Source organism: Stomoxys calcitrans, chromosome 3 (assembly GCF_963082655.1).
Source record: "Stomoxys calcitrans chromosome 3, idStoCalc2.1, whole genome shotgun sequence".
NCBI lineage: Eukaryota > Metazoa > Arthropoda > Insecta > Diptera > Muscidae > Stomoxys > Stomoxys calcitrans.
In genome coordinates this window covers 19,232,163-19,258,598 of record NC_081554.1, presented here as the reverse complement: position 1 = coordinate 19,258,598, position 26,436 = coordinate 19,232,163, and the positions used below count along the sequence as shown (strand labels likewise).

The following is a 26,436-nucleotide window of genomic DNA, read 5'->3' as shown; positions in this document are numbered from 1 at the left end:
TAATTATTGGGTTGCCCAAAAAGTAATGCCGGATTTTTTTAAAAGAAAATAAATGCATTTTTAATAAAACTTAGAATCAAATATACTTTTTTTACACTTTTTTTCTAAAGCAAGCTAAAAGCAACAGCTGATAACTGACAGAAGAAAGAATGCAATTACAGAGTCACAAGCTGTGAAAAAATTTGTCAACGCCGACTATATGAAAAATCCGCAACTACTTTTTGGGCAACCCAATATTATGTATTTTCACTGGTGAAAAACGAACATAGTACCAGCCCAAGGCGGATTTAAAAAGGTGGTCTCAGGCGAACAGCTATTTACAGCCGGCCAGGTTTGATGGTATTAAGATGTCAGATTTTTGTTTGCATTCTCTTTGTCGTCATCTTCTTTCTCGCATATTCTCTGCTCATGTACGCACACGTATGTACACACGCACACAAATTTCTTTGTGTGGGCAAACCGTCGATTGATGGCAAAATGGCGGATTGCACCATATGATTTGTGGTTGTTGTACAAATGAGACCACCTTTAATTGTTTCGTCATTGTACCAGCCATAACGCAAAGAATTTAATTTGAGCTGCGTATCTGAAAATTTCGTTAACGGAACAGGTAACGAAAATTTCCTATAAGATATGTCAATACATTAAGAAAATTATGAAAATATAGGCAAGAGTTTACAAAAACTTGTAGGAAATAGAAGTATCTGATTTAAAAAAGTTTGCAAACTTTTTTGATAAAGTCAAAAAGTTGACTTTGCAAAAAAATTCGAAAAGTTGACTTTTGTCATCTTAATAAAAGTCTTACACTGACTACATTCGCAGCGAAAACGCCTATTCAATTATTGCGAAATCCGACGGACTCTATTCTCAAACAAAAGACAAATAACAACACACAACAAAGACAACAACAATGATACAGAGTTGATTGGTGCTCATTTCGTGAGCATTTAATTACATTGGCGCAGCGACAAGTCGCTTTTAGTACTCAGTAACACTTCTTTGGAATGTGTTCGTATTTTCCTCGTTACTGAGCTGTTACTTTCTGTATTAAAAAGACTTGTCTTATGTACGTCGATTACGAATAGAGCCCGCTCTAATCGGCATGTTTTCTCATATGTATTGCTCTTTTTTTATATACATGTACATGTACATGTTTGGTCGATAAAATAAAAACACGATTTAATCGAAAAAGTTGCATATATATTCCAAAATCCATTTGTCATATTAAATTTTTCGTACGTATCACATGATGTGAACAACTTTCAGAGTTACTGTTTTTGAAATTACATATGACATGTCTTATCGTCTAATGGCAGCATTACAGAGGACAGAAAGAGACAGCAGACAGTAATACTTTCGTTAAAAACAGTGTGTCCTTTCTCTTGTATCAAATAAAAGTATATCCATTTCACTTTTACTTTTGGTGTTAGACTCTTCTCACACGTTTGCTCGCTCAGTCGTTCGCCGTATTTTCACTCGTTCGTATCGTTCGATTATTTTTATCGTGTTATCCACAATTCCACCACAATTAGAGACGTTGCTGAAATTTGCATTTGTCTTTTCTCTTTTTTGTGAAATTGTGCAAATTTCTTACAACGCCCCAAAAGAGAAGAAAATATTAGAAAAGAAGAAACAGGGGAAATTAAAACTTCCACAAAAAGAAAACAAACTAATCAAAACAAGATTCCATTATCTGGGATTATATAAATTTTTCTTCGCCCCTCTGTGTTAATAAAAGCCGTCAAAATTGAATCGACAAAGATTGACGAGACTTTTTCCTCCACTTCAACTGCAATGGAGGATAAAGCAACAACCAAAGATTTGGATCAATGGATTGAACAGTTGAACGAGTGCAATCAATTGACAGAGGCACAAGTACGAACTCTGTGTGAGAAGGTAAGTCTTTTAGGAATTTATTAAAAAAAGCCAACAAAAATTGGTGACATATTCCCCATTTGAGAAAATAAGAAAACATGCAGGAAAAAAAAACTAATGGTTGAAAAAAACTCATTAGCAACGACATGAAAGAGCCATTGCGATTTTTTTTAATAAGAAAAGAACAAAGCCAACCTTGTTTTTGTTCTGACGGCGACGTTGAGTTTTACTATGGCTGATTTCTTCTCAGTTGTAGTTGGGATAGATGGTAGAAAATATTAAAAATAGCTGTATAAAATCTTAAAAAACTTCGTTAGAAACATTTTAGGGGACCAATTAAAACGTTTTTTATTCTGTTTTTATTATTTTTAATTTTAATCTACGTTATGATAACATATGAGAGTAATTTTCAAACCAACAAAAACCAAACAAAAATATTGAGTAAACGTGAGTCATTAGGAAAACAAAAACAATGAAACAATTACAAAAACATATTTCATCATGCGAAATTATCTATCAAAGAATTATTCTGAATCAAACATTTTTGTTTTAAATTTTTTTTTATCTTGGTCCCTAGACAGCATGATGATGAAATTAGGGGTTCCAACTATAAAAAAATTCTAATCAAAAGGCAACGAATTATGCTGCTTTAAATGCGAGGTTAATGGGTCATAGGATTGGTCTATAGGATATACCACCGCGGGGACGTTATGGCCATTGGTTATTTAAAGCCACCGATAACTCGCCTTGTCATATCGAGTATCATAGACACTCAGAATTTAAACAAGGGACGGTGCGTTCGACTTTTTACTGAGGCCTCTACTCGATACCGCTGATAGTCTGCGACTACATTTGGAGCATCTCACTGTGGCTAACTTGTGGACGCGCCGTGTAGCCCTCAGCTGAGTTTCTCGTGATTACGATGAACACCATACAAATAGCAAATAATTATTTATGTAGATTTTTCCGTCAAGAAAGATATAAATATTACTGGAACAGTGGCCGGTATTTCTCAGCTATTGCTATTGTTTTATTGACACGCAATAGTAAGTAGAAAATCCAGGTTAATGGGTGAAAATCGTTTTCCATTTCTGGATTCTTTTGTGGCACTTAGTCCTCTAGTCATTTTGGACTTTGTAGGCGCCTAAAATAGATGAAGAAACTCACGGTGAGAGCACTTCACCGGCGTTGTAAGACGTACCTCTGTAGACTAGCAGTAAAATTATTTCTCTTTAATCGCTAAAAATGGGCCAAAGGTCTTCTTTGGAATATAGTCTTCTCCTAATTCAGCAAAAGAAACTCCATTCTTTCATTGGAGGCAAAATTTTCCGTTTCTGTTGTCAGATGTTCATATTATAGCTAGTTAAGAAATCTTACAAATTTAAAAGTTTTAAGGCCGATTACGGCATATCCTAAATTAAAGGACGACGTAAGCCTCTCGACAATGATTTGGGATATATGCTGGAAATCCAAATATTGTAAAAAATTGGGTTTCTCTTGACGCTCAAATCAATATTATGAATGTTTCCTCATTAAGAAATGTTTACAATATTTCAGACAATTTGGGTAAGAAATGCGCTCTTCAGGGAACTACAAACCCAATAGAAAGACAGGTTTGTGTGGAAACTCTGTATATTTGGTCAAGGATCTACTTGGAAAATACTAAGCATGGATGCTGCAATTAGTAATAGAAAGGAACATGGAAAATGAAATAAATATTGGGCACTCCAGTTGATAATGAAGTCAAGTGTGAAGATTTATTCAATATAGAGCTTAACCAGATTTTGATCTGATAAGTGCATTATTTGGCATGGATTGAAAATATTGACAACATGCCATGTACCAATTTGTTAAAGAATTGGGGCCTCTTAAGACCTCAGTTGTAGCATTTACTACTGACGTAAAATATCTGGGTGGTTGGTATATTTGTAATTTAACCTAATAAAATCTAACATTTTAGAAAGTGCCTCTTATTAACTACACTCCTGCAAAATGGCTAGTGTCCGGCCTATAATTCATTCATCAGATCAGTGGTGAGCAAATACATTGCCCATGGGATTGGAAAATGGTTTACATTTTTAACTGGGCACACCACTGGACTGGACGATCAATAGGTTTTGGGATAGACGAAGACGAACATTTCAATGTTTTACTGTTCTTGATGCTTGGCCACAGAAATGTCCCAACGAATGGTATATCAAACGAGCTTTCAGATTAGGAACTATTTTACTTAATCCAGGGGAATCGGAATCATTGGGTATGCCACTAGCGAAATGTGATTTAAGAACGGACTACATACAATCAGACAATACCACAGGGTCATTGAGTTTGTTTTGTTTGTTGACGAGGAAATGCATTGCAGCATATAATTTAGAATTATTAAATACCAACACTCAAATTGATTTGTTTACTAGTTTTTCAGAATACCTTTAGTAACGGCTACCATATTCAATTATTAGCCATTAGCCGTTCGTTTGTTAGCCGACTTTGTTTTCTTGATTTAAGTTAATGACATTTGTCATGTGGACTCTTTCGTACATACACAAATGAGAAGAAAAAAGAGAGATAATGGGAAGCTATTCACATTCCATCGGCCATTTTCGTTATTCTCCCTTTTTCTTTCGTTAAGTTCGTATTGTCTTTTTCCCAAAGAGGTGTGTAAGAAAAAAAGCGATAGCAGTATATGTAAAATACATTAAGAGAGTGCGAGAGAGAGAGAGAAAGAGATAGGCTAGCTTTTGTTTATACTCAATGCTGCAAGAGAAGAGAATTTATGATGCGTTAATTTTTTATACGAAAAAAAAAAATAAAAACCAAAATAAAAATAAATTTAGTTAACCACATTTAAGATTATTTTGTTTTCAGGTTTATTTTTAATAGTGATTAAAGACGGCTTTAGAATTATATTATAGATGTTCCCATGAAATTTTTTTAAGGAAAATTACATTCTACATACATAGGTACCTGCAAAAACAAATTTTTAGGTTAGGTTTTTAAATAGCAAGCTAGTTTTTTCTTATAGCGAATAGGGGAAATGCATTGCAATTTCTTTTTCGGGTTAAAAATTTAAGAAGACATATGTATGATGCCAAAAATGTATCCACAAAAAATGAGTGTCGCATATCACATATGGGGACAGACTCAAGAAACATCACTTGTCTCCTTGAGTCACATAATCTTTGTTGTAGTTTATTGTATCCTTTTTCCCCATAAGCGTTCTCAAATTGCTTTGGACAACCTTCAGGGTTTGCTTGGTCACTTTTGCATGTATCTTACCAACTTTAAACTGGTCTGCCGTTGATAGTTCTTTTGTGTGTGTTTGTCTGCCTGTTTTTTTTTACATATTTGGCCTTTTTTCTTTGCTGCAAAGCCAAGTACCTTGGGACCGGTTTCTTTTCGTCCAGGCAAAATTCTTGTATTCAGCAAACAATTCTTAGAAGAAGCAAAAATAAAAAAAAGACTAAACGTATTTACTTTGACCGTTTTTAAACCTGTTCCATATCATTTAAACTCATCCCAAAACCGCACATCAGTGCATATTGCAGCAGCATGTCGTACGTAGTATGAATAGATGCTTTAAATACTTTCTTCAAGCAAAACTGCTTGATTTCCACAAAAGTTTTATATCCGTTTTTAAGTTATACTTAAAAATCGAGCCATTAAAATTTATTTTTGCGGATATTTTAAAATGCTATAAAAGAATAGGTTGCAGCATAAATGGCCTTGGGAAAAGGTCAGAGAGCACAATGAACTTTTAATACGATTTAAGGTCGAAAATAAAGTGTATTTTCGTGGTTATCACTGATTAATAAACTGTGTTTACATTTCTAATGACTAAGTATTTACACTATGGGTCTAACGTAGCCTAAAGATCTTAATTTATAACGTTTGGAAGAAATTTGTACGCTTAGCACAAACTTTGAAATAAAAGTAGGAAAATATTTACATCGGTATTCACAAAACTAAATGTAGATTTCAAATAGGTTCATTTGACAGATTTCCTTTACAAATAAACCTTTTTGAAGGCTTCAATAAACTTTGTGAATACGGCCGTTAGTGTTTCTGTATTCTCCGCTATTGTTAACTTCCTCCTTTGTATCAGTTTGTAGTCAGAAAATCAGTATTTGAGGCCCTACTATCAATGCATATGACAATCATTTGGATGGATATCGATATCGAACGAAAGCAATACTTTGGCACTTGGTTAGATGTGAGAATCGAAATGCTGAAGAACTTCGTATAGGAGCTGATTGGAACTGAATTGGCGACTTTTGCTAATTGGGGCATTGTATTTTCCGAATAAGGATCGTCTGACCTTTTCTTTTAGGCATATTTGCTTCCGAGCCCCGCAATTTTCATCCGATTAGCCTACCTTGGTTTTATTAAGTCTGTGCATTGATATTGCTTCTCTATAAATCGATCTCCTGATTTTTACTTCTAATTTGCGTTTGAAATATAGGTGATGGGGAATTAACGATAGTATCGATATTTATTATTAAAACTATCGAAATATCGAATGTTGCGATTATCGATAGTTTGCCAGCTCTATTCTAACCACCTTCAAAAGCGTTTCACAATCAGAAAATACAGGGTTTTAGGACTAAGCGCATGGAGAGTATCCAGTCACGGTATTCTTCACAAGGTAGTGACAAACTGTGCACGACGGTCTACAGCTCGTTTCCATCACCTCAAACACAGACATTTCCATTGCATCCCTTGATCTCCTGAGTCATGTATCCTGACAAGCCGCCATTTCTTTGGGACCACTTCCCAATAATACTCACCATCCACCGACCACCCGACTTAATAATTTCTGAGCGCCGGAAGTTTATCAATCAGCAGAAAGTACACCAATCGCCGCTTCAGCGAGCTGACACCCTCCTCGATGTAACTGTGATTGATCCGAAGAAATGCGCCTCGTTGTACAACCGTCAAATTATTTATTGAGCATCTCGAGAGTGTTAAGGCTAGGAGGAAAACCATTTCTGTGGTCTCCGAGCCGATGGACAGCCATCACAATTTACCGTGGAAAAAGTTACGAATGTCATCCGTGGCGATAAGTCATCCAAGGAATCTCTGCTATGATGCTGAAGAATTTGCATCTACTTGGAGTCGCAATCGCATGGCACCCGGTTGTACGTATCGGATTGGTCCGATGGGGTCTTTATTGTTAACGGCTGATGCTTCAGTGTACAACACACTGCTAAAACTACACCTGGAGATGAGTACCTTACAACTGTTCTCTTATAGTACCCGGTGTCTGGAAAATGGGCAAAGTGCTCGGTGTCTTGAAAAAGGGCAAAGTGAAGCCAGGAAAGTACCCAAGTCCCTCAAGCGTCTTTTCTCACCAGTAGAAAATACGCTTGAGGGACTTCTCCCGAGCCTCGTTGGAAAATTTTCAATTCGCCAAGCATCAGTTTGGATTTTGAGTCCTGCATAGCACAACAACAGCTTTGCATGGCCTCACCGCACACATTGCCGATTGCTCAATCAGCCCAGGCTGTTTGATAGGACGGTCCGGGTGGCACTGGACCTATAAAAGGCATTCGACACGCTCAGCATTGCCAAACAATTTGAAGACATCGCCAAACGTCCCGCTAGCCAGGCCTGAAACGCTTGGTGGCGAATTATCTGTGTGCTCGCCAGTCATTTGTGGAGTTTTGAGAGTGGAATATTATTCAGCAGTGGAATAATATTCAGATCTGTCAGAATGCCGCTTTCTCTTCAGTTCTCACATGGTCCACCTGCAAAAGGAGACAAAGAGCCTACTTTATGTGCTGTTATCGCAGCGACCATTATTATTATATTCTGCATAGGTATCCACCGCCCAGAATTCCTAAAATGGATCTACATGATCTAGAAAGAGAGTTTCAGCGCTACAAGAAAGAACCTTTAGATCAAGCGGCCCATTTGGTCTAGACAACATTCAAGCAGACAGATGCGGTGAGTAGCTACCGGGTGAATGTGGTCCTTGAAGAACTACCGCCTCGCATTGCACCTGAAGAAATTGGCCTCCTCCGGGAAACCAGTGTAGTTCTGGCTTAATTACGATACGACAAATACTGTCGCTTCAACTCCTACAGAGCAAGGATTTATGTCAACGTGCAGGATGTGTGTCCCAATTGTGCCTTGACCCACTCGATTCAGACCTTAGTTGCAGAGTTCCCGAATGTGGATATTCAACAGAGTCAAGCAGACGAAAGATGGAACACAACACTCTGCTAAAACAAGCACCACAAACACTGCAAAGTCCAGACAGGACTCTTCTCACCCAACGTGACGTCCCGCTAACCAGGTCTGAAACGCTGGGTCGCGAATTATCTGTGTGTTTGCCAGTCATGTGGAGTTTAGGGGTAAGAAGTCGAAACATCGTATAGTGAAACAAGGAGTTCTCCAATTCGGGGTGATATCTCTGGCACTCTTTAACATTAACCTTTCCTCCATTCCGCCTCCTCCATACGGGATAGAGATTGTATCATATGAAGACGATTGTACGATCACAGCTCTTGCACACAGGTTAGGACTCTTTTTCACCCAACGTCTTATTACACGAAATACCACAGGGCCTTGGCTACCCTGCATCCCACACCATTGGGGATGTACTCCGCCTTAGTCGAGTGTTACGTGTAGAAAGAAACACGTACACGGAGGCACGGAGGCTTGTTGTTGTTTTAGCAGTGTGTTGTACATTGAGCAGTGTTCAATGATATAGTAGCACGATTTGCGTTCATCAGTGGAACCCAGTAAAGCCTGACAGACTTCTTTTTAATACGAAACGTTCTTTATATCTCCCAGCGAGTCTTGAACTCTCATGGGCCGACGCCGAATGTTTTAGGACCGCCTGACTGTCCACTTATTTCTATATTGTGACAAACAAATCTTTTGCCTTTAAAATACTAAAACCGGTTAGTAACCTACATGATTTACCTATTCCAAGCAATTCTTATTTGGACTTAGAACCTTGTGGCAGTTCTAAAATTTTTAACGTATGTTTGTCGTGAACCTTTATTTTTGACATTCCCACCCCAAAGTGGGAAAATGCTTTTTATTTTCTAAAGTTAAACAAGGTAGATGGCTAAATCTTGAAGAATTATCTTGAAAATTGCTCACAATATACGCGCTTATTTTAATTCTCCTGGATAGGATAACTTTAGCCCGAGTTCCAGAGCAGACTAAATATGAATTTTTAATAAATAAGCCATTTCATTGAGATATCTGCGACAGTCTTTTGTGATTTTAGAATTCAGAAATATCTTCTTCAAAATTTTAGTGGCTTCCTGAGATGATATTTTACCAATTGTCATTTATTATTTTTCTAATTGCAAGAATCTTTGCTTGATTCTCGCTAGATCTTAGATATTCTTTCAAAATATAGTTCTAGTCTAACGCTTAGTAAAGGTATCTCATCTACAACATATGTATATTTCGACTTTTTGTTCATTATAGCAAATTTTTCCTAGTCTTCTTTCACCGTCATCATAATTTCAAAATAGCAACCGGCTCGTAAAACAAATTTACAGGAAACGGAAATACAATTCAACAGACCGAAAATATATTTATTGCAATCATAAAATTAATGTTTTCTTAAGCAATTTTTAAACACATATATTTACGCCCTCAAAATCTATTATATTTTTGTACATCATGCGTACATAGATATAAAAACATTAAACAGCCTCTAATTGCACAGGGTTGTAAATCTTTGAAACAACAATAGATGTCATGCTTAAAAATGAAATAGATCAAATGTTAAGCTTAAACAGATGAATCCGCTTAATTGAAAACAGCAAAATACAAGAAATTTGTTTCAATCCGATGTTTTCATTTATGCGAAGCCCGGATAATTGAATTACGTTCCAAGTAACCGAAGTTTGTAGAGTTAAGAAAGTTTTTCACTAGCAGAACTTCAGAAAGTTAAAAGCTTTGTAAATAAAATATTTGAAATTATAAAAAATATAGGAATAGCTAATTAGGAAATAGTACTATATGTTATACCGTAACATTGACCAAAATCTTAAATTTTTAATAATGATGTTTTCAATTAAGCGGAGTTGATATCTTTGAATTGTGATTTTTTGGCATAAATTTGTATTTCAATTAATTTTTCAATCAACCGGTTATTAATAAAAAGCGGAGCGAAATATGTTAAAGTCCTTAAAATTAATTAGTTTAAGTGATTTTTTCAATTAAAATTAAAGAAGTCAATTAAAAGAAGTCAATTAAGCGGATTCGACTGTACTTTATAATTATTTCAACTATAGTGTAGTGAAGAAATTGGAATTATGTGCTAATTCTAATATCATAAAAAGGAATGTATTCGACGTTGTTGAGGCTACTTAATAGAAAATAGATCTCTACTGAAACATCTTAGAAATATGTGTGAAAAATAGAATTTTCTAAATAAAAACAGAAATTAACACATCGAACATATTTAGTATACGTGCAAAGAAAGAAAGATGAGTGAATAAGTTATAATATAAAACATATAATTTGCAAAAGAGTAACATTGGTAATGTATGGATCAAGAACGCCTATAGGCGGTCCTAAATTGAAGCCAATAGGCTAAATTAGATCCACAGGCTATAGACGGCCGCCTAGCCTATAGGTTATAGACTGTCCTTTTGAAGTCTTTGGGCTATTTACGGCCCTATAACGCAGTCTATGTAGGAAGTCTTTAAAAGCAGAACTATAAACGGCCCTAGAAGGTCTCCTATACCATTTATACAGCAGTAAAAGTAGATATATAAGCTATAGAAGGCCCTAAAAATAGACCTACAGCCCAGCAAATCTTATTTTTTCAACTTTTACTTTCAATGCTACATTAAATGTCAAGATTTCAACAACATTTGACTTTTGCAACATTTGTTTATTTAAAGTAGAATATGATTCACTTAAATGTCTGAGGGAAAAAAGGGGGCGTTTTTTTCTGCAATAGCTCTATGTTAAAATAATGACATTTATTGTCGCATTGAAAGTAGCAGTAAAACAAGTTTTGCAGGTAGGTTTACTTTCTAAAAAGTACATCTGTAGGTTATTGAAGGTCCCAGGGGGTCGACTATAGGTTATATACGGTACTAAAAGCCACTCTAAAAGTCCTCGTTTAGCTTATAGATGATCATAAAATGATTCCTATGGGCAAGACGGCAGTTTGTATTCCATAGTGTCCTCTAAGGGTCATCTTTAGCTCATAGTTTACTTTCTAGGGTGGCCAACAGCCTAAAGATGATGATGATTCTAGGGTCCTCTATATTCCATCTACATCGTTTTATGACTGTCTGCAGCCTATAGCCGTCTCTTTAGGGCTATCTTTATGGAAGGGGAAAGTTTTTCATTTCATATCATGCAATGCAAATCCATCAGGCCAATAAACTTATATTACACTGCATAAGAATTACTGTTCTAACAAAAGTTAAAAAAAAACTCAATAGAATTTTCTAATAAAAACCGAAATTAGCACATCGGACATATTTAGTAAACGTGCAAAGAAAGATAAGTGAGTAACTTATAATACAAATAATTTGTAAAAGAGTTACAAATGTAATCGGCGCCTCGGTAGCCGATTGGTAGAGTGCTCGGGTTGCCACGGCGGGTAGTTTTTGTGGCCATTTATATCCAAGAGTTGGGTTTTATAGTCGTCGAAAGCCAATATTCGTCTCTATTCTATAGGCGACCCTCTAGCATCGTCAACATGCGTTGAATTTGTGAATACTCTTCAGTATGATAGAAATTGCTTTAGCTCTATCTCATGGTCATGGCTTAGCTTTACTGGCATGGACATTGGAAAAACTTGAATTACTTACCATTCAATCAAAATAGGCCATTACGGATTCTGACCGAGGAGGGATTTAAACCTGTCAGACGATATTGTATTAAGGATCCGTATCAGCTATGTAGAAGTGCCGAAAGGGTCTCGGAGATGTCACACGATTTGGGCTAGACCTAGTGGTCTCAATGTTAATCCAGACAAAACTGGAATCTGCCTGCCCGAGTAAAAAAATTGATATGATCAGATCAGATATAATTGGATCAAATTATATCTAATTAGATAAAATCTGATCTCAAATTTGTCCCAGATTTAAATTTTTTGCGGGTGTTCACGACGAAGACAAATGTGTGCCAATTGAAGCACCACGTTTCCGATATTTGACAAGATCAAATACTGAGGAGTGATATTGGACAGGCCACCGTAGCGCAGAGGTTGGCATGCCCGCATATGACGCTGAACGCCTGGGTTGGAATCCTGGTAGGAACCGCAGAAAATTTTTCAGCTGTGGATATTCCCTCCTAATGCTGGCGACATTTTTGAGGTACTTTGCCATGTAAAAACTTCTCCCCAAAGAGGTGTCGCTCTGGTGTTGGTCTTCCGAACACGTTTTTACATGTTCCGCATGCAAATAGTTTTACAAATTCATGTAAAATACGCATGTAGTGTGGGTGTAGGTTAAAACCATAAACAACATGATATGCATGTTGTTTTGGGGAATACTACACCCAAAAATTAAAAGACATGCAAAATAGTATCACCCAGTAGAACGTTAACGTTTGTATGTCACAATGATGTGAATATACATTTGTGGTTTTTTCTATGTTACACATTTTCCTTTTCTCAATGAAAAACATAACTCAACGCCACAGGATAGACATGTGCAGAGCAGGCAGCTAAAATGGCTGCTAGCATAAACTAGGCGTTTGTCTTTATTTTTTTTTAATTATTTAAGAAGAGGAGCCAAGCAATTTCTTTTGCGTTCTAAGTTTATCTTCTGTTTTTATTTGTAGTATAGATATGTATGTTGAGAACTTTCAATTTGGGGTTGTTTCGCTAGAATATCTATGTGCTGTTTAAAAACAGACTATGAGTCAGCAAAGGCAACCCATCGAACGACCAACCAATCAGCTAACTAGCCAGCCAGTCAGCCAGCTAGCAGTCCCAGTCACACAGTATGTTTCTTTTCGATGGATAGGCCTGCTAACAGCACCCAGCAGTATAGTATCCGCTGCTACAAATTGCCTTGGGTATGTTCTTTTTCTATGCTAACGGGAGATTTTTAATTTGGCTAGATTCCCTTTATGTCTCTTTCACTGTTCCTCGATTAGAGAGCTTCCCATCTACGGTTTGTTTATACTGTGTTGTTGAGGGGGGCATATTTTTAGTTTGTGTAAACAAAAAGGCAGAGGAAAATTTAACGTTATTGATTAATTGATTTTCTTTTAAAGAAAATTTAACAAAACGAATATTAAATGTATTTGAATTAAGTCATCGAATAGGAAGTATCTAAAATGTATCTGTTCGTCGAAAAAACGTTATGTACCTTGTGGTCATTTTCTCAGGATGCATCTGTTTGGGAAATGGCACTGTCATTGACAGCTGCTCGAATATAGGTTTTAATTCTTTTTTACTATTGTGTAATTATTATGGACTTTGAGAACTGCACTTTAATGAGTATGGAAAACTGTAATTAAGAGTATATTTAATTTTCTGTTGTTTTTTTTTTTTTAATTTATAAATTTATTGAAAGAAACAGGTATTTGATTTTCACCTTCTAAGTTTTACAGTAATGATGTAAATATATACAAATGTACACAAATTATCTTTATGCAGATAATTATGAAAATAATATGAAAAGCAAGTATATAAATAAATATTCACCAAAACCGTCATATAAAATGGGATAAGGTTTAAATTATTGCCTTGAAGATATAAATTTTATGTAATTTTTGAAAGACAAAAAAATAATTATCAGCCGTATAAATGCTAAATAATCAGAATATTAAAACTTTTCCTTTTCATTAGCTAAAATACATTTAATATCTAACATCATTTACTCTTTACTGCCGTCATCTAACCTAAATTGCTTGATTTTTGTTGTCGTGAAATTTTAGTATTTAATACCTCGCCGCAGAGCTATACAAATGGGGCTTTGTGTGGGTTATCAAATACAAACACACGCGTGTATGCAAAATCCCAACAAATCGTAACAACACACATGTATCTTAAGCATGTGATATTGCCATGTTTCTCTCATTTTACTCTCTTATTATTTGTTCGTACGTCTGGTGTGTGCATTATTCAAATTGAGACGAAAAAAATAAATTATTAATGCCCAAAAACTAGTGACTTCATATGGTATCTCACCTATGCCTCCCTCCCACTCTCTTTTTCAACACATACTCGCTGTGTTTTTCCTTCGCGTTTTGTTTGTTTTGCTGTTATAGGCAAAAATACAAAAAAAGACTGATTTGTTTATTTTGTTTTGCTTACGTTTTTCCATCCATCTTTCTGTATTCTCTTAGCAATTGGTGTTTTTGGCTAAATAACATCTTCAAAGTTTGCGTTTCTTAAGGTAGAGAGATTTTCTTGTGAGCTATAAAAAGTAGTTTGAAAAAAATGTGTGCCGACGTTTGGCTTCCGCTGGAGATTTGAAAGGCAGATAAGAGCTTTATTGCTGAAATTGAAATTCAATTCCATTTGTTACAAAATGAATGATCTCAAATTATTTAAATGTGTGTTTGGACCAGACTGCTGTAGAATGAAATAAGTAGTGAAAAAAGACAGACAGCTTTTCTTTGTGGCAAATTATGGAAGTAAAAAATTGGGAACGGCTCGAAGGTGAACATGTTTGGAATAAATAATTTGTGGTTTCTTTGTTGGTGCATCTACAGCTCAGAGGGTAGCATATCCGTTTTTGACCGTCCGGTCGAGAACATCAGTAAAAAAATGTTCAGCGTTGGTAATTCCCCCTTTACTGCAGGAGATATTTGTTAGATTATTACCTTATGTTATCAGCCATGTTAACTTCTTCTCTGTTGCTCGGCGGCAAGTTGTTCGGGCTCGGCAATAAAAAAGGAGATGCCTTATCATTGAGCTTATACCTGACTAGGACAGTACGCTTTGATATGAGCAATTTAGTCATGGCCAAATTTGCAGTTCCTTTATTATATCTAATAGCCACAGTTGCACGAAGAGGAAACAGGTATGTGCACACGAGTCCTGGGCGATCGATTATTGGGATTTAAAGTAGAGTCCCTTAACTTAAAATTTACAAATATTACCCATTTGTTGCTTTCTAGCTGTTGTTGTTGTAGAAGTGTGTTGTACACCGAGGCGTCAACCCTTGCCGATGAAGGATTCCATCGGGTCAATCCGGTACGTACAACCGGCTGGCATGGGATTGTAATTTTTTCTTTCTATTCAATACACGAAGCATTCTAGAAGTATGAGAATAGATCTCAAATCTATTTTATATGTCATCTGTTGAGATCCAATCAAAGTTTCTGGAAGATCGTGAATGAGAAAAGTTTGTAAAACTTCCTTTGGACCAACATTCTTTACTTTAAATTTCCTCTTGAACAATTGAGACACAGTTTCGTAAGAATCGATTTTTGAAAGCAAATGTAAATTCTTAATAGTGGTTGTTTTAAGCCAATAAATTCTATTTTAATATATAGCCAAAGCCAACATTTAATTTGTAAATTAAAAATGTTTAGAATTTACAATTGTTGACCGCATGAATTCATTTTATGCATTCCGTGTATTTCAAATAAAAATTTAAACGAGCTTTAAAGCAAAGAGCATGGTTTTATGGCATGTCATAAAATTGTAATGTGACGGCATGCTTTCTAATATCATGTGACAACCCCCTTACAGATCAGTGTATTATGAAGTTTGTGTCGATTATCACTTTCTTGTGGTATTTGCTCTTAAATTCCCGCAATTTGATGAATGTTGGCTCCCTTCAATTATTGTAGTTTCAGCAGAGCTGCTGCTGCTCTGCGTCTTCAGCTTTGGCATTTACTCTTTCAAATTGAGAGGGAGCCTTTTGTATAAAACGAAAATGATTTGGCTATTGTATGGACAAGTTAACAATATTTGTTTACAAATTCTCATGGCAGTCGGTTGTACGTACCGGATTGACCCGATGGAGTCGTTCATGGGCAAAGGCTGCCGCCTCAGTGTACAACACACTGCTACTACAACAACAACAATCCCATGGCAGCCGGTTGTACGTACCGGATCAACTCCATGAAATTCTTCATGGGCAAGGGCTGCCGCCATTTTATACCCACCACCGTACGATAGGGGTTAATTTCATTTCGTCATTCCGTTTGCAACACATCGAAATATCAATTTTCAACCCTACAAAGTATATATAAGTATATATCGGACTTTATTTTGTATATTGTTGCCATATAGACCGTTCTCCTGATAAAAGGTCTGAAGCCTATAAAGGCTCTATTTTTCAACCGATTTCGTTGAAATTTGAAACAGTGAGTAGTTTTAGGCCTCCTAACATAGGACCAAAATATGGTTCTGATCGGACTACATTTAGATATAGCTGTCATATAGACCAATCTGCCGATAAGGGGTCTGAAGCCCATAAAAGCTATATTTTTTACCCAAGTTTGCTGAAATTTAAAACAGTGGGTAGTTATAAGACTCTCGACATTTGACCTAAATATATTTAGATATAGCTGCCACATAGACCGATCTCCTGGTAAAGGGTCTGAAGCCCATACAAGCTTTACTTTTTATCCGATTTCGCTCAATTGAAACATTGATTAATTTTATGCCTCCCGAAATGTGACACAAATATAGTTAAGATTGGACTATATTTTTATATAGCTGCCATATAGACCGATCTACTGATAAAGACCCTATAAAAGCTTTTTTTTTACCCGATTTCGATGAAATTTGAAACAGTGAGTAGATTAAGGCCTTCCAACATCCGACCAAAAAATGATTCTGATAGACCAATCTGACGATAAAGGGTCTGAAGCCAATAAAAGCTTGATTTATTACCCGTTTTCGCTGAAATTTGGAACAGTTAGTTGCTTTGAGCCCGATTTCCGACCTCCATATGGTTCAGATAGGTTTATATTTGGATATAGCTGCCAAAAAGGCCAATATTTTGTTCCACAAAATCGAACAGTTACTTATATTTATTAGACTACTCAATCTTCGTGCCGAATTTGGATGCATAAGTTTTCCAATATTCTACGGATTGTGACGAAAGGTGGTTTACATATATACCCAAGGTGGTGGGTATCCAAAGTTCGGCCGAACTTAATGGCATTTTACTTGTTTATTTTTATTTTTTTTTTTTAATAAAAAATTGTAGATATCGTCAAACGGTACATGCAAACCTCAATTGAATCACACATTTTTGGTTAATAAGCGATAAGTTGAACTGCACTTTTTTTTATTTATAACCCTTTCTCTGTAATCGATCAATTAATTATGTCTCGATCAATTATGATCGTAAAAATACACTATCATAAAATTGCGCATATTTTTCGGAATACCCAAATGAAAAGCCAAATAACACCAAGGTCGAACATTAAGTCGTTATCATAAATAAAACTATTTTCATTCTATTGCCCAGTCGATATATTTTAGGTTTGGCTTTTGCCTTTTAAAGAAGTTGCAAAATTTCGTTAAAATATAGATTGATTGTTTTAATAAAGATATATATTGCTTATATATAGATTAATTATTTACACGTGCAACAATAAGCAAATAGTGTTTACTTGCCCACAGCACATCGTAAAGTATTTTCGTCAGATGCCAAGGGCAAATGTGTGGAGAAAATGTTAGTCTCTCATATTAAAAGAGCAAATGTCAAAATTATAGACCCCGCGCCTTACATTCATAGCTTTGCCGAAAAAATGAAGAGAGCCAAATGAAAATAGCCAACAGTGAGACAGAAATGTATTTAATTAGAACTTATGTTTTTCAAGAATTTAAAATAACAATTCACTTATCTTAGAACGTTTAAACATAACACGAAATTATTGCTGATGCTCTTTCTGCGAGTTGTAAGGGTTTAATGTGATAACATGATGGTTTTACAAAGTTTTGTCAACGCGATTAAAATAATGTTCAATGTTATGTGATAAATAGTGAAACACACAAGGTATCCAGTGCCAAACTTCGCATATATCAATGAGCGCTGTCCGATTCAAGTTTAAGTTCAATGGGAAGGGACCTCCTTTTTATAGCAGAGTCCGAATGGTGAAGTGCGACAACTCTTTTTGTGCATTGCTAGTACGATACAAATTTTGGATGGGGCTATCCTCGTCAACCTCCTGTAGGAGAACAAGTTCGTTCCGGTTCAAAGGACTTATCGCCGCGGAAACAGGATGACCATTGGTTATCTAAAGGCGCCATTAACTCGCCTTGTCATATCGAATATCTTTGTGCAGGAGCCGTTTCCTCCCGCCCTCTCACTGAGTCTCTCCGTTCGAAACCGCTGATTGTCCGCGACTGCCGTTGCATCAACTCCATTATGGGGCATTCTTATATCCGGAACCTGTGGACGCGACCGGTAACTCGCAGCTAAGATTCTAGTGACAGCAACACCACACAGATCGAACTTCATTCATTGTTCCAGCCTGTGTGGTTCTCACATCTATCCCGTGCCGGGAGGTAACTTTTTCAACACCCAAAGTGTTGCCGGGATGTCTCTAAAGGACTTTTTAGAAATCAAACTCCTTCGTGCACATGTGGGCGATCCTAAGCTAGCACATAGCAAACATGACAATGTGGAGAAATTCAATGTTCCAGCCTGTGTGGTACTCACAGCTATCCTGTGCCGGGAGGTAACTTTTTCATCACCCAAAGTGCTGCCGGCAAGTATCTCGAGGACCTTTTAGAAATCAAACTCCCTCGTGCACATGTGTGCGATCCTAAGCTACCACATAGCAAACATGACAGCTGTACAGACTGCAGGTATCAAGTTTACGACTTTATTGATTTTGCTACGTAGACCATAATACAAATATTCCTTTGACAATGCATGTCCCTCTAACTCATTTCTTATTGTCAAATCAAATACTTTGTTCAGTCGCAGTCCGTCTACCTTTAGGTCACTTCGATATTTAAAGCTTTCTCTTTTCATTTGTGAAAAGAAACGCATTCGTGTTTTAACCGACAACCTAAATTGCTTTTTAGTTTTGTGTGTAAAATGTCAATGTCTCACCTTCATCTTTTTTCTTTTTTTTTTTGTCAAAACAAAAGAAAATGTGCCACAAAAAAAACAAACAAACAATAAAACTAGACCCCCAATAGAAAGGCGAAAAATTGTGTATCAATGTTTTCCCCGAGCGCAGACCACAAGGACTGCTGTCACTCAACAATGGCCTTGAAATGAAATGATTACGTCGTTAAAAAATTGAGAGAAACAAAAAACCCACAGAATAAAAACACAAGCATACCCTATTTGTTTTTGGTTTAGCCACAGCCGTCGGTTGGTTGCGTAGTTGCTCGTCTTACCATTTTTCAAATGTATGTGACGACGCTGTGTATGACACACACACCTGTATGTACAACCTAAAAGACTAGACGGTGAGTAAGAGCAGTAGCAGTAGCAGACTACAGCGACACTGGAGTGTATATATGAAGCCGGCTTTAGTCTCACATCAAAACAATGTTATAAATATGAAAAAAAAGTTGAAAAAGATCTTTTCTTATTTGGAATATGAAATGAATGCATACTTTTATTTGGTTTTACATCCTCTGTCAAGGGAGCTTCTCAGTCATACAAGAATGGAGTGAGAATACATTTATCGATGGCTTATTATAAAAATGGTATAATTCAATGTTACCAAAATGGCGTTTTTTGTTTATACTGGAAGTCAAACGTCAAATGCACCTTGCCTGCGAGTTTTAGGTAAAGATAATTGCAAAAAAAGTTTTTTCCTTCTGCTGTAAGGCAATAAATAATAAAGTTTGAAAGACAAAAGATGCACTTCGCCTCAAAAATTTGGGTGGAAACAATAACTAATAAAATATTTATAACAATTTCAAAAAACGACCTGAGTCAATTTTTTCCTTCTCCTGTAAAGTAACAAAAAATGGAGTTAGGCCCTTTTAATATTAAGCTATCGATGTATATATATGTATGTGTGTGTGTGTGTGTTTGCCTTTAATCGATAGATGAATGGGTTGAGTGGATAGGTGATGAGTCATCGATAAATTTGTTGAAATATACAAATACAGATATTTTCAAACTGATAAAATAAATTTATATTTATTTTGCTTGGTTTCAAATTAGGGGTGTGCACGTGAGTAGCCGTGTCACGCGTGAATTGCGTGATTAAATTAAAGTTCTTTGTGCGTAGGCGGGAATCACGATTCACAACGCTAATCACGACTTATAAGAATATCACGACTTAGGGTTAGTATTCTATTCTGCTTTTGGAAAAATCGTTAAAAATTGCAATTGTTTCGCGAGCGAAATTTGACAGCAATCAAATGTTTTTGTTTCCATACCAAATCACGTTTTTATACCCACAACCATAGGATAGGATTCATTTATTCATTCCGTTTGCAACACGTCGAAATATCAATTTCCAACCCTACAAAGTATATATATTTTTGATCGTCTTAATTCTAATTATTCTAAGATGATTTAAGGATGTCCGTGTGTCGTCAGTCTGTTTTAAACACTCTACAGCCTTCAAAAATTGAGATACTGAGCTGAAATTTGGCATAGATACGACTTTTTGATGCACACTGGTTAAGTTTATAAACGGGCAACATCGGACTAAGGATTCTCGATATCTGACTCAAATATGATTTAGATCGAACTACATTTATATATAGCTGCCATATATACCGATCTGCCGATAAAGGGTATGAATCTCATAAAAGCTTAATTTTTTAGCCGATTTCGCTGAAATTTGAAACAGTGATTAGTTTTATCCCTCATAATATAGGGCCTTAATATGGTTCAGACCGGATTATATTTAGATACAGCCGTCATACAGACCGTTCTCCAGATTAAGAGTATGAAGCCCATAAAAGCTTTACTTTTTTATCCGATTTTGCTGAAATTTGAAACAGTTAGTTTGATCCAAATATGGTAAAAATCGGACTAAATTTAGATATAGCTGTCATATAGACCGATATGATATGATTTAGATCGAACTACATTTATATATAGCTGCCATATATACCGATCTGCCGATAAAGGGTCTGAATCCCATAAAAGCTTTATTTTTTAGCCGATTTCGCTGAAATTTGAAACAGTGATTAGTTTCAGCCTTCCCAATATAGGGCCTTAATATGGTTCAGACCGGATTATATTTAGATACAGCCGTCATACAGACCGATCTCCAGATTAAGAGTATGAAGCCCATAAAAGCTTTATTTTTTTATCCGATTTTGCTGAAATTTGAAACAGTTAGTAGTTTTAGGCCACCCGCTGTTTGATCCAAATATGGTAAAAATCGGACTAAATTTAGATATAGCTGTCATATAGACCGATATGCCGATTAAGGGTCTGAAGCTCATAAAAGCTTTGTTTATTACCCGATTTTGTTGAAATTTGAAATACAAAATTCAACAGTGACTTATATTTATTAGCCATAATGATTCAAGGGTTGCTAATATAATTTTTTTGTGTCATTTTCCTCCCCATAAGAAGAGTAATACTTGCTCGCCTATTTTCCTCATATTTTTTGCCGACGTTTGCAAAAAATTAGTATTTGTTTTATGGAAAAATATTTTTCAACCATGATTCGCAAGTTTTTCGTCATTTGTGATTTTTTTCTTGAGAAGTGATTTTTTCGTAAGTCGTGCGTGAGAGTGCGTTAGTAGAATTTTTGTCTCGTGAGAGTGAGTGAACATGAAACGCTATAAAAAAGGCCTGCGTGAAAAAATTTTTTGTCACGTGAGCGTGAGTGATCTTCACTCACATGCACATCTCCATTCTGAACAACCCTTATCGACGTTATAAATATGATTAGCATCTCCTTTCCCTTTCATTACATCTAGACAAAAGTGTAGGCTTTATAATTAGTAAGCACACAGCCATACTCTTGTTTTTGCGTAAATATAGTTTTGCTAAATAAGTTATTCTCCTCTCCTCGCCCTGTTTTTCTCTTACACTCATTTTGCTATGTGCTATGGTGTTTTTGTATGACTTTACTGTGTGGGTTGTATATTTGCATTGCGAATTTTAACCACCTGCCTATGAATGAAATGGGGAAATATTGACTAACTTTGTATATTTGTTTCGTTAACTAGCTGTCAAATGTGTACCACTACATACACCAGTATGTTGAGAAAAATAGTTTGTTTCAAAATATTTTTCCTTAATGTGGAATGTCGGTGGGTTTGTTTGTATATGCATTTCCCCTTTTGAGAATTGGGTCATATGTTGTCGAGGACATACAATATACTAAACCAAATATGTGTGTGAAGCATAAAAACCAACGACATTTTCAAGGTTTCCACTATGGGGAGTCAACTATGTGTGGTGACTTTGAATGCAATAAGAAATGTGGAAAATGAGACGAATAAATATCTGGAAAATAAATGCCAAAAAATATTCTTTCCAAAAACCACACATATATTTTTGTGTGGTCAACATTTTCAAAGGCATAACAAAACCAGTAAGGAAAGGCAAAAGTTGGACGGCCGACTAGATCGGACCTGTATTTAAACACGGGGATTGATATGATCAATTTTTTTCTCCTTGTTTATCGAGGGGCAACCATGGGGTTTTGCGAATTGTTGTGTTCTTCATGCCATAAATCTGCAGCTAAACCGTAACATACTAGTTGTTGTGGCGCCTTTCCCAATCCTTGAACTGGCCTTTCACTTTCCTAGAATTTCCGCTAGTACATACCTATACGCTGCATCTTTTCCGTAAAAAGTTGACAAATTTCGATCTATGAATCTTGACTCGCCGGTTGACTCGCCGCCAAAATCATGTTCTTATTAGAAACCCATGGCTGTCGGTTGCACGTACCGGATTGACCCGATGGAGTTCATCATCGGCAAGGGCTTCAGCCTCAGTCTTCAATACACTTCTACAACGACACGAGTTCAATTTTTTTTTTGGTGTTGTGTGTTCAATTTGTTCTTTTCCCTTTCTTTTTGCTCCAAACTTCATCTTACGTATAAATTAATTAATAATGTTAAAGCACTATTCAGGCTTCCGATAATGTATTCCTAATGTAACTTGCCCGCGTCGTTGTTGCAAGTCTTTAATTAGATGAGTCACGTTTACCAAGTAGGAATTTCTTAAGGAGTATGTGTGTCGTCGTATACATTTAATGACGTTTTTGTTGTTCCCTTTCTTTGTGTCATCATCAGACGAAACGAAAAATATCTTGGAGGTGGTGGTTGTAGTTGTTGCCAACATAAGAATTTGTTCTTCGTTTTTCTTTTTTACCAAGCACTCATGCCCAGTCTTCTGCTGCTTCTATTTCCGCCCCTTCCCTTCCTTTTGCTGACACTCTTTTTGTTTGGGTGCGGTAAGGAAGTTAATCTATTTTTATACCTATTATCAGTTTAGTCGTAGAGCTGCCAACGTCTGTCTCATTTCTGGGACAACCTTCGCATTGCTGTTCTTAAACAAACATACGACGGGATGGGTGTACGTACGAGCATATAGCTATACAAATAAAGGCACACTTTTATTTGTATTTTATAATTCTGCGTTGTATAATTGTTTAGATTTACTTGAAATTTAAGTTAAACTTTTGTTTGGGTTTTAGTTTTGTTTACTGTTCCGATTTTGTTAGTGTTGGCGTTATTTCCCCTCTCTATCTCTGAGTACCTTTCGCTCACTGTCTGCAATACCCTCGCCGCTCTTCACTAACTCAACTTTGTTTTTGTATAACAAGGTCGTTCAAAAGAGTATGTACTGCACATTTTCACAGAATTTTGCAGTTCCTTAGTGCTTGCTTCGGTTCTGTGGGTTTTGTGTTTATTTTCTTAAGTATAACTTGTGAAAAAGAAAACGTCCACACATTTCATGTCGTTATGCCGTTTATTTTGTTGTTGGTACCTACATATATATGTACATATGTGTGTATGTATGTATTTATTACAAAAGGAATACATTTGAATTACTAATAGCAACGAGTGTGGGATTAGAATTTTGAATTAATTGTTGGTAATGTCCAAAGCGGTCTGGAGGCAAGAAATTACTCAATTGTATGTAAAAAATATCATATGCGAATAGAAAACCAATGTTTAGAAATCAAGGTGCGTTCACATTAGGTAAATATTTTTGACAAACCAAAAGTTCTTTTTGAGGTCAAAGGATGAAGCAACATAGATATATTGAGTAGAAAAAACTTGCCAAATGCTAAACGAAATCTGTCAGAGTTAAAAAATCTTCGTTTCGAATACAAAAATTCAAAATACCTATCTATATAAAAGTACCATGCCAACAATATAATTTTATCAAATCGTGGGGTTATAAAATCCTTTCTATATCTTATATATAAAATTCAATTTGTGTTTGTTTGTTCCGTAGAAACTCAAAACCGGCTGAACCGATTACCTTGAAATTTTCACAGATTGTGTAGGTTGGTCTGGAAGGAAACATAGGATATATAATTTTTTAATAACGGGAGGGGGTGGACCCCAAAAGTAGTAACCAAAAATATTCAAATGAAAGGTATTAAAGAGTAGAGCACGAATTTCAAAATAAAAGTTGGGTCCAACTACCTGGGGGGCCGCTCAGCCCCAAAACCCCTTTAAATAGGCTTATTTGATGATCATGACAATATGGGACTCAAATGAAAGGTATTCGGGAGTAGATTTCGAATCTGGCATACAAAATCAGATCGAAGTATTGGGGGTCACTCCACCCCTTAAAAACGCCATTAGACCCATTATGACTGCATGATACTTGGGTGAACCGATTTTCTTCAAATTTTTAAAGATTGTGTATGTCTGTCTGGAAGGAAATATAGGCTATAAAAACGCCACCCATATCCGAGAGTGGTCCAGACCACGAATATGATATTAAAATTTGGGTCCAAGTACCCAGCGGGAGAACATTTCCACTAGGAATCGAGAAGGGGCAAATTCTCATACATCAATGAGTGCTTTCCGATTCAAGTTTAAACTCAATGATAAGGGCGTATTGCGACACCTCTTTGGGAAAATTTTTTAAATGATCATGCATGGCATTGTACCTCGCAAATGTCGCCAACATTAAGGAGGGATAAAGAAACACACCTTAACTTAAAGTTTTTTTTCTGCATTTCTGCAAGCCAAAAATTGGTTATATATTTTTATACCCACCATCGAAGAGTTGGCCATTTGGCAACTTATTCATTTTCCAGGCTACAAAGGCTAGATCGTCGTTATTCATATGGAATCCAGACATGTCCGCCTGTCTGTTGGCTGCAATCACTCTACCAACAGATCATTGCAACCACTCAGTCTTAAGATCATAGATGGCCTAGTCTTGAGTTTATAAAGTGGTATTTTACCCCCATTTCAATGCAACCGTGCCGAGTTTGGATAAAGTGATATATCGATTTAGGTGTTTGAGCCCAGTAATGCGGTTTTACTTCGCATTTTCGCCGTTACAGCGAGATGCAGGTACCGCTCAACTTTTGAGTATAGACCACATTTATATGCAGCTCCAACCTAGCCCTGTTTACCGCATGAAGACATTGAACTCACAAAAGCCGCATTTTTTATTCAGAATTTACGAAGTTTGGAATAGATACCTTAACACTCGTACCAGCAGTTACGGTCAATATCAGAACTTACGCCGTTTTTCGTGAAATTTGAAGCAATGAGACCCTTTGTAACCCGCTTGGACCCTCGCTGTCTTTGGCTTAATTCTGGACTCTTAAAAATACTCAGAAACAACACTAAGTGAACTAATTTTGGAAAAACCTGCCAAAAATTGAGGTCAGCCTACCAACCTACCGAGAGAATAAAAATATACCAATTTTGGTAGGAACCTACCAAACACGAAACCACTGATCACAACGCGTTAAAGCTTTTCAAAATCAGAAACGGCCCCTAAAATTAAACGACCGTTTTTTTTTGTTTGTACAAAAATAGCAAACTGAAAATCTTGGTTTAAAATTTTAAATATGACGTAACTAAAACACACTCTTGTTTACATTCCATTTTTATGCAATTGGTCATAATTCTACGTGACCATGTGTAGAAATAGAATTAAATATATGATTTATTACAGTACATTGAGAGTAAACAGAGTGGTTACTCTCTGGTTTTAGAATTGTAAAAACTCTTAAAATTGGCTGACTCGCAAGCAAAAACAAATCTTGCAGAAAGTCTCATTCAAAGAAAAATACCGTTATTAGGTATAGCGAATAAAATTTCGTAGAATGTTACTTTTCAATTTAATTCAATGTAGATGTTAGACATGTTAATCTACATACGTGCGTACATATGCACCACGATAAGAAAAATGGGCAGTTTTTAACTGGCTTGAAAAGTGTACATTGCTGATAATGAGAACTACATATTCTTTTTTTTAACTTTGCAAATGTTTAAACAGTTAATTTTCATATACTTATGGCAATTTTCGTTGTGGCTAAAAAATATATACAACACCTACTCATCAAAATATAAAAAGAAACAAATGGTCCAAAACTTGCAAATCTGGTCGTTATTGTCTAATCATAGACAATAATCTTGCCCAAGCTTTCTTCGTATATGCGCGGTAGCTTGGTACATTCATGCCGAATTATACGGGAAGTGTTTTCCTATTCACCTTTGTAATGTGTTTAGTTTTCTTTCATGCTTTCATTTTTTTCTGCTAGACAATGGAA

At 36.1% G+C, this 26,436-nt stretch overlaps 1 protein-coding gene across 1 annotated transcript in view; it reads left to right on the top strand.

Moving 5' to 3' along the window:
* Positions 1–1,444: 1,444 nt before the first annotated feature.
* LOC106086426 (serine/threonine-protein phosphatase PP2A) overlaps positions 1,445–26,436 on the top strand; it is a 40,299-nt gene continuing 15,307 nt past the window's right edge. Inside the window, exon 1 of the mRNA XM_013251109.2 lies at positions 1,445–1,896. Within this exon, the coding sequence (XP_013106563.1) occupies positions 1,795–1,896 (102 nt within the window). The 5' untranslated portion in view covers positions 1,445–1,794. The remainder of the gene's footprint in view (positions 1,897–26,436) is intronic.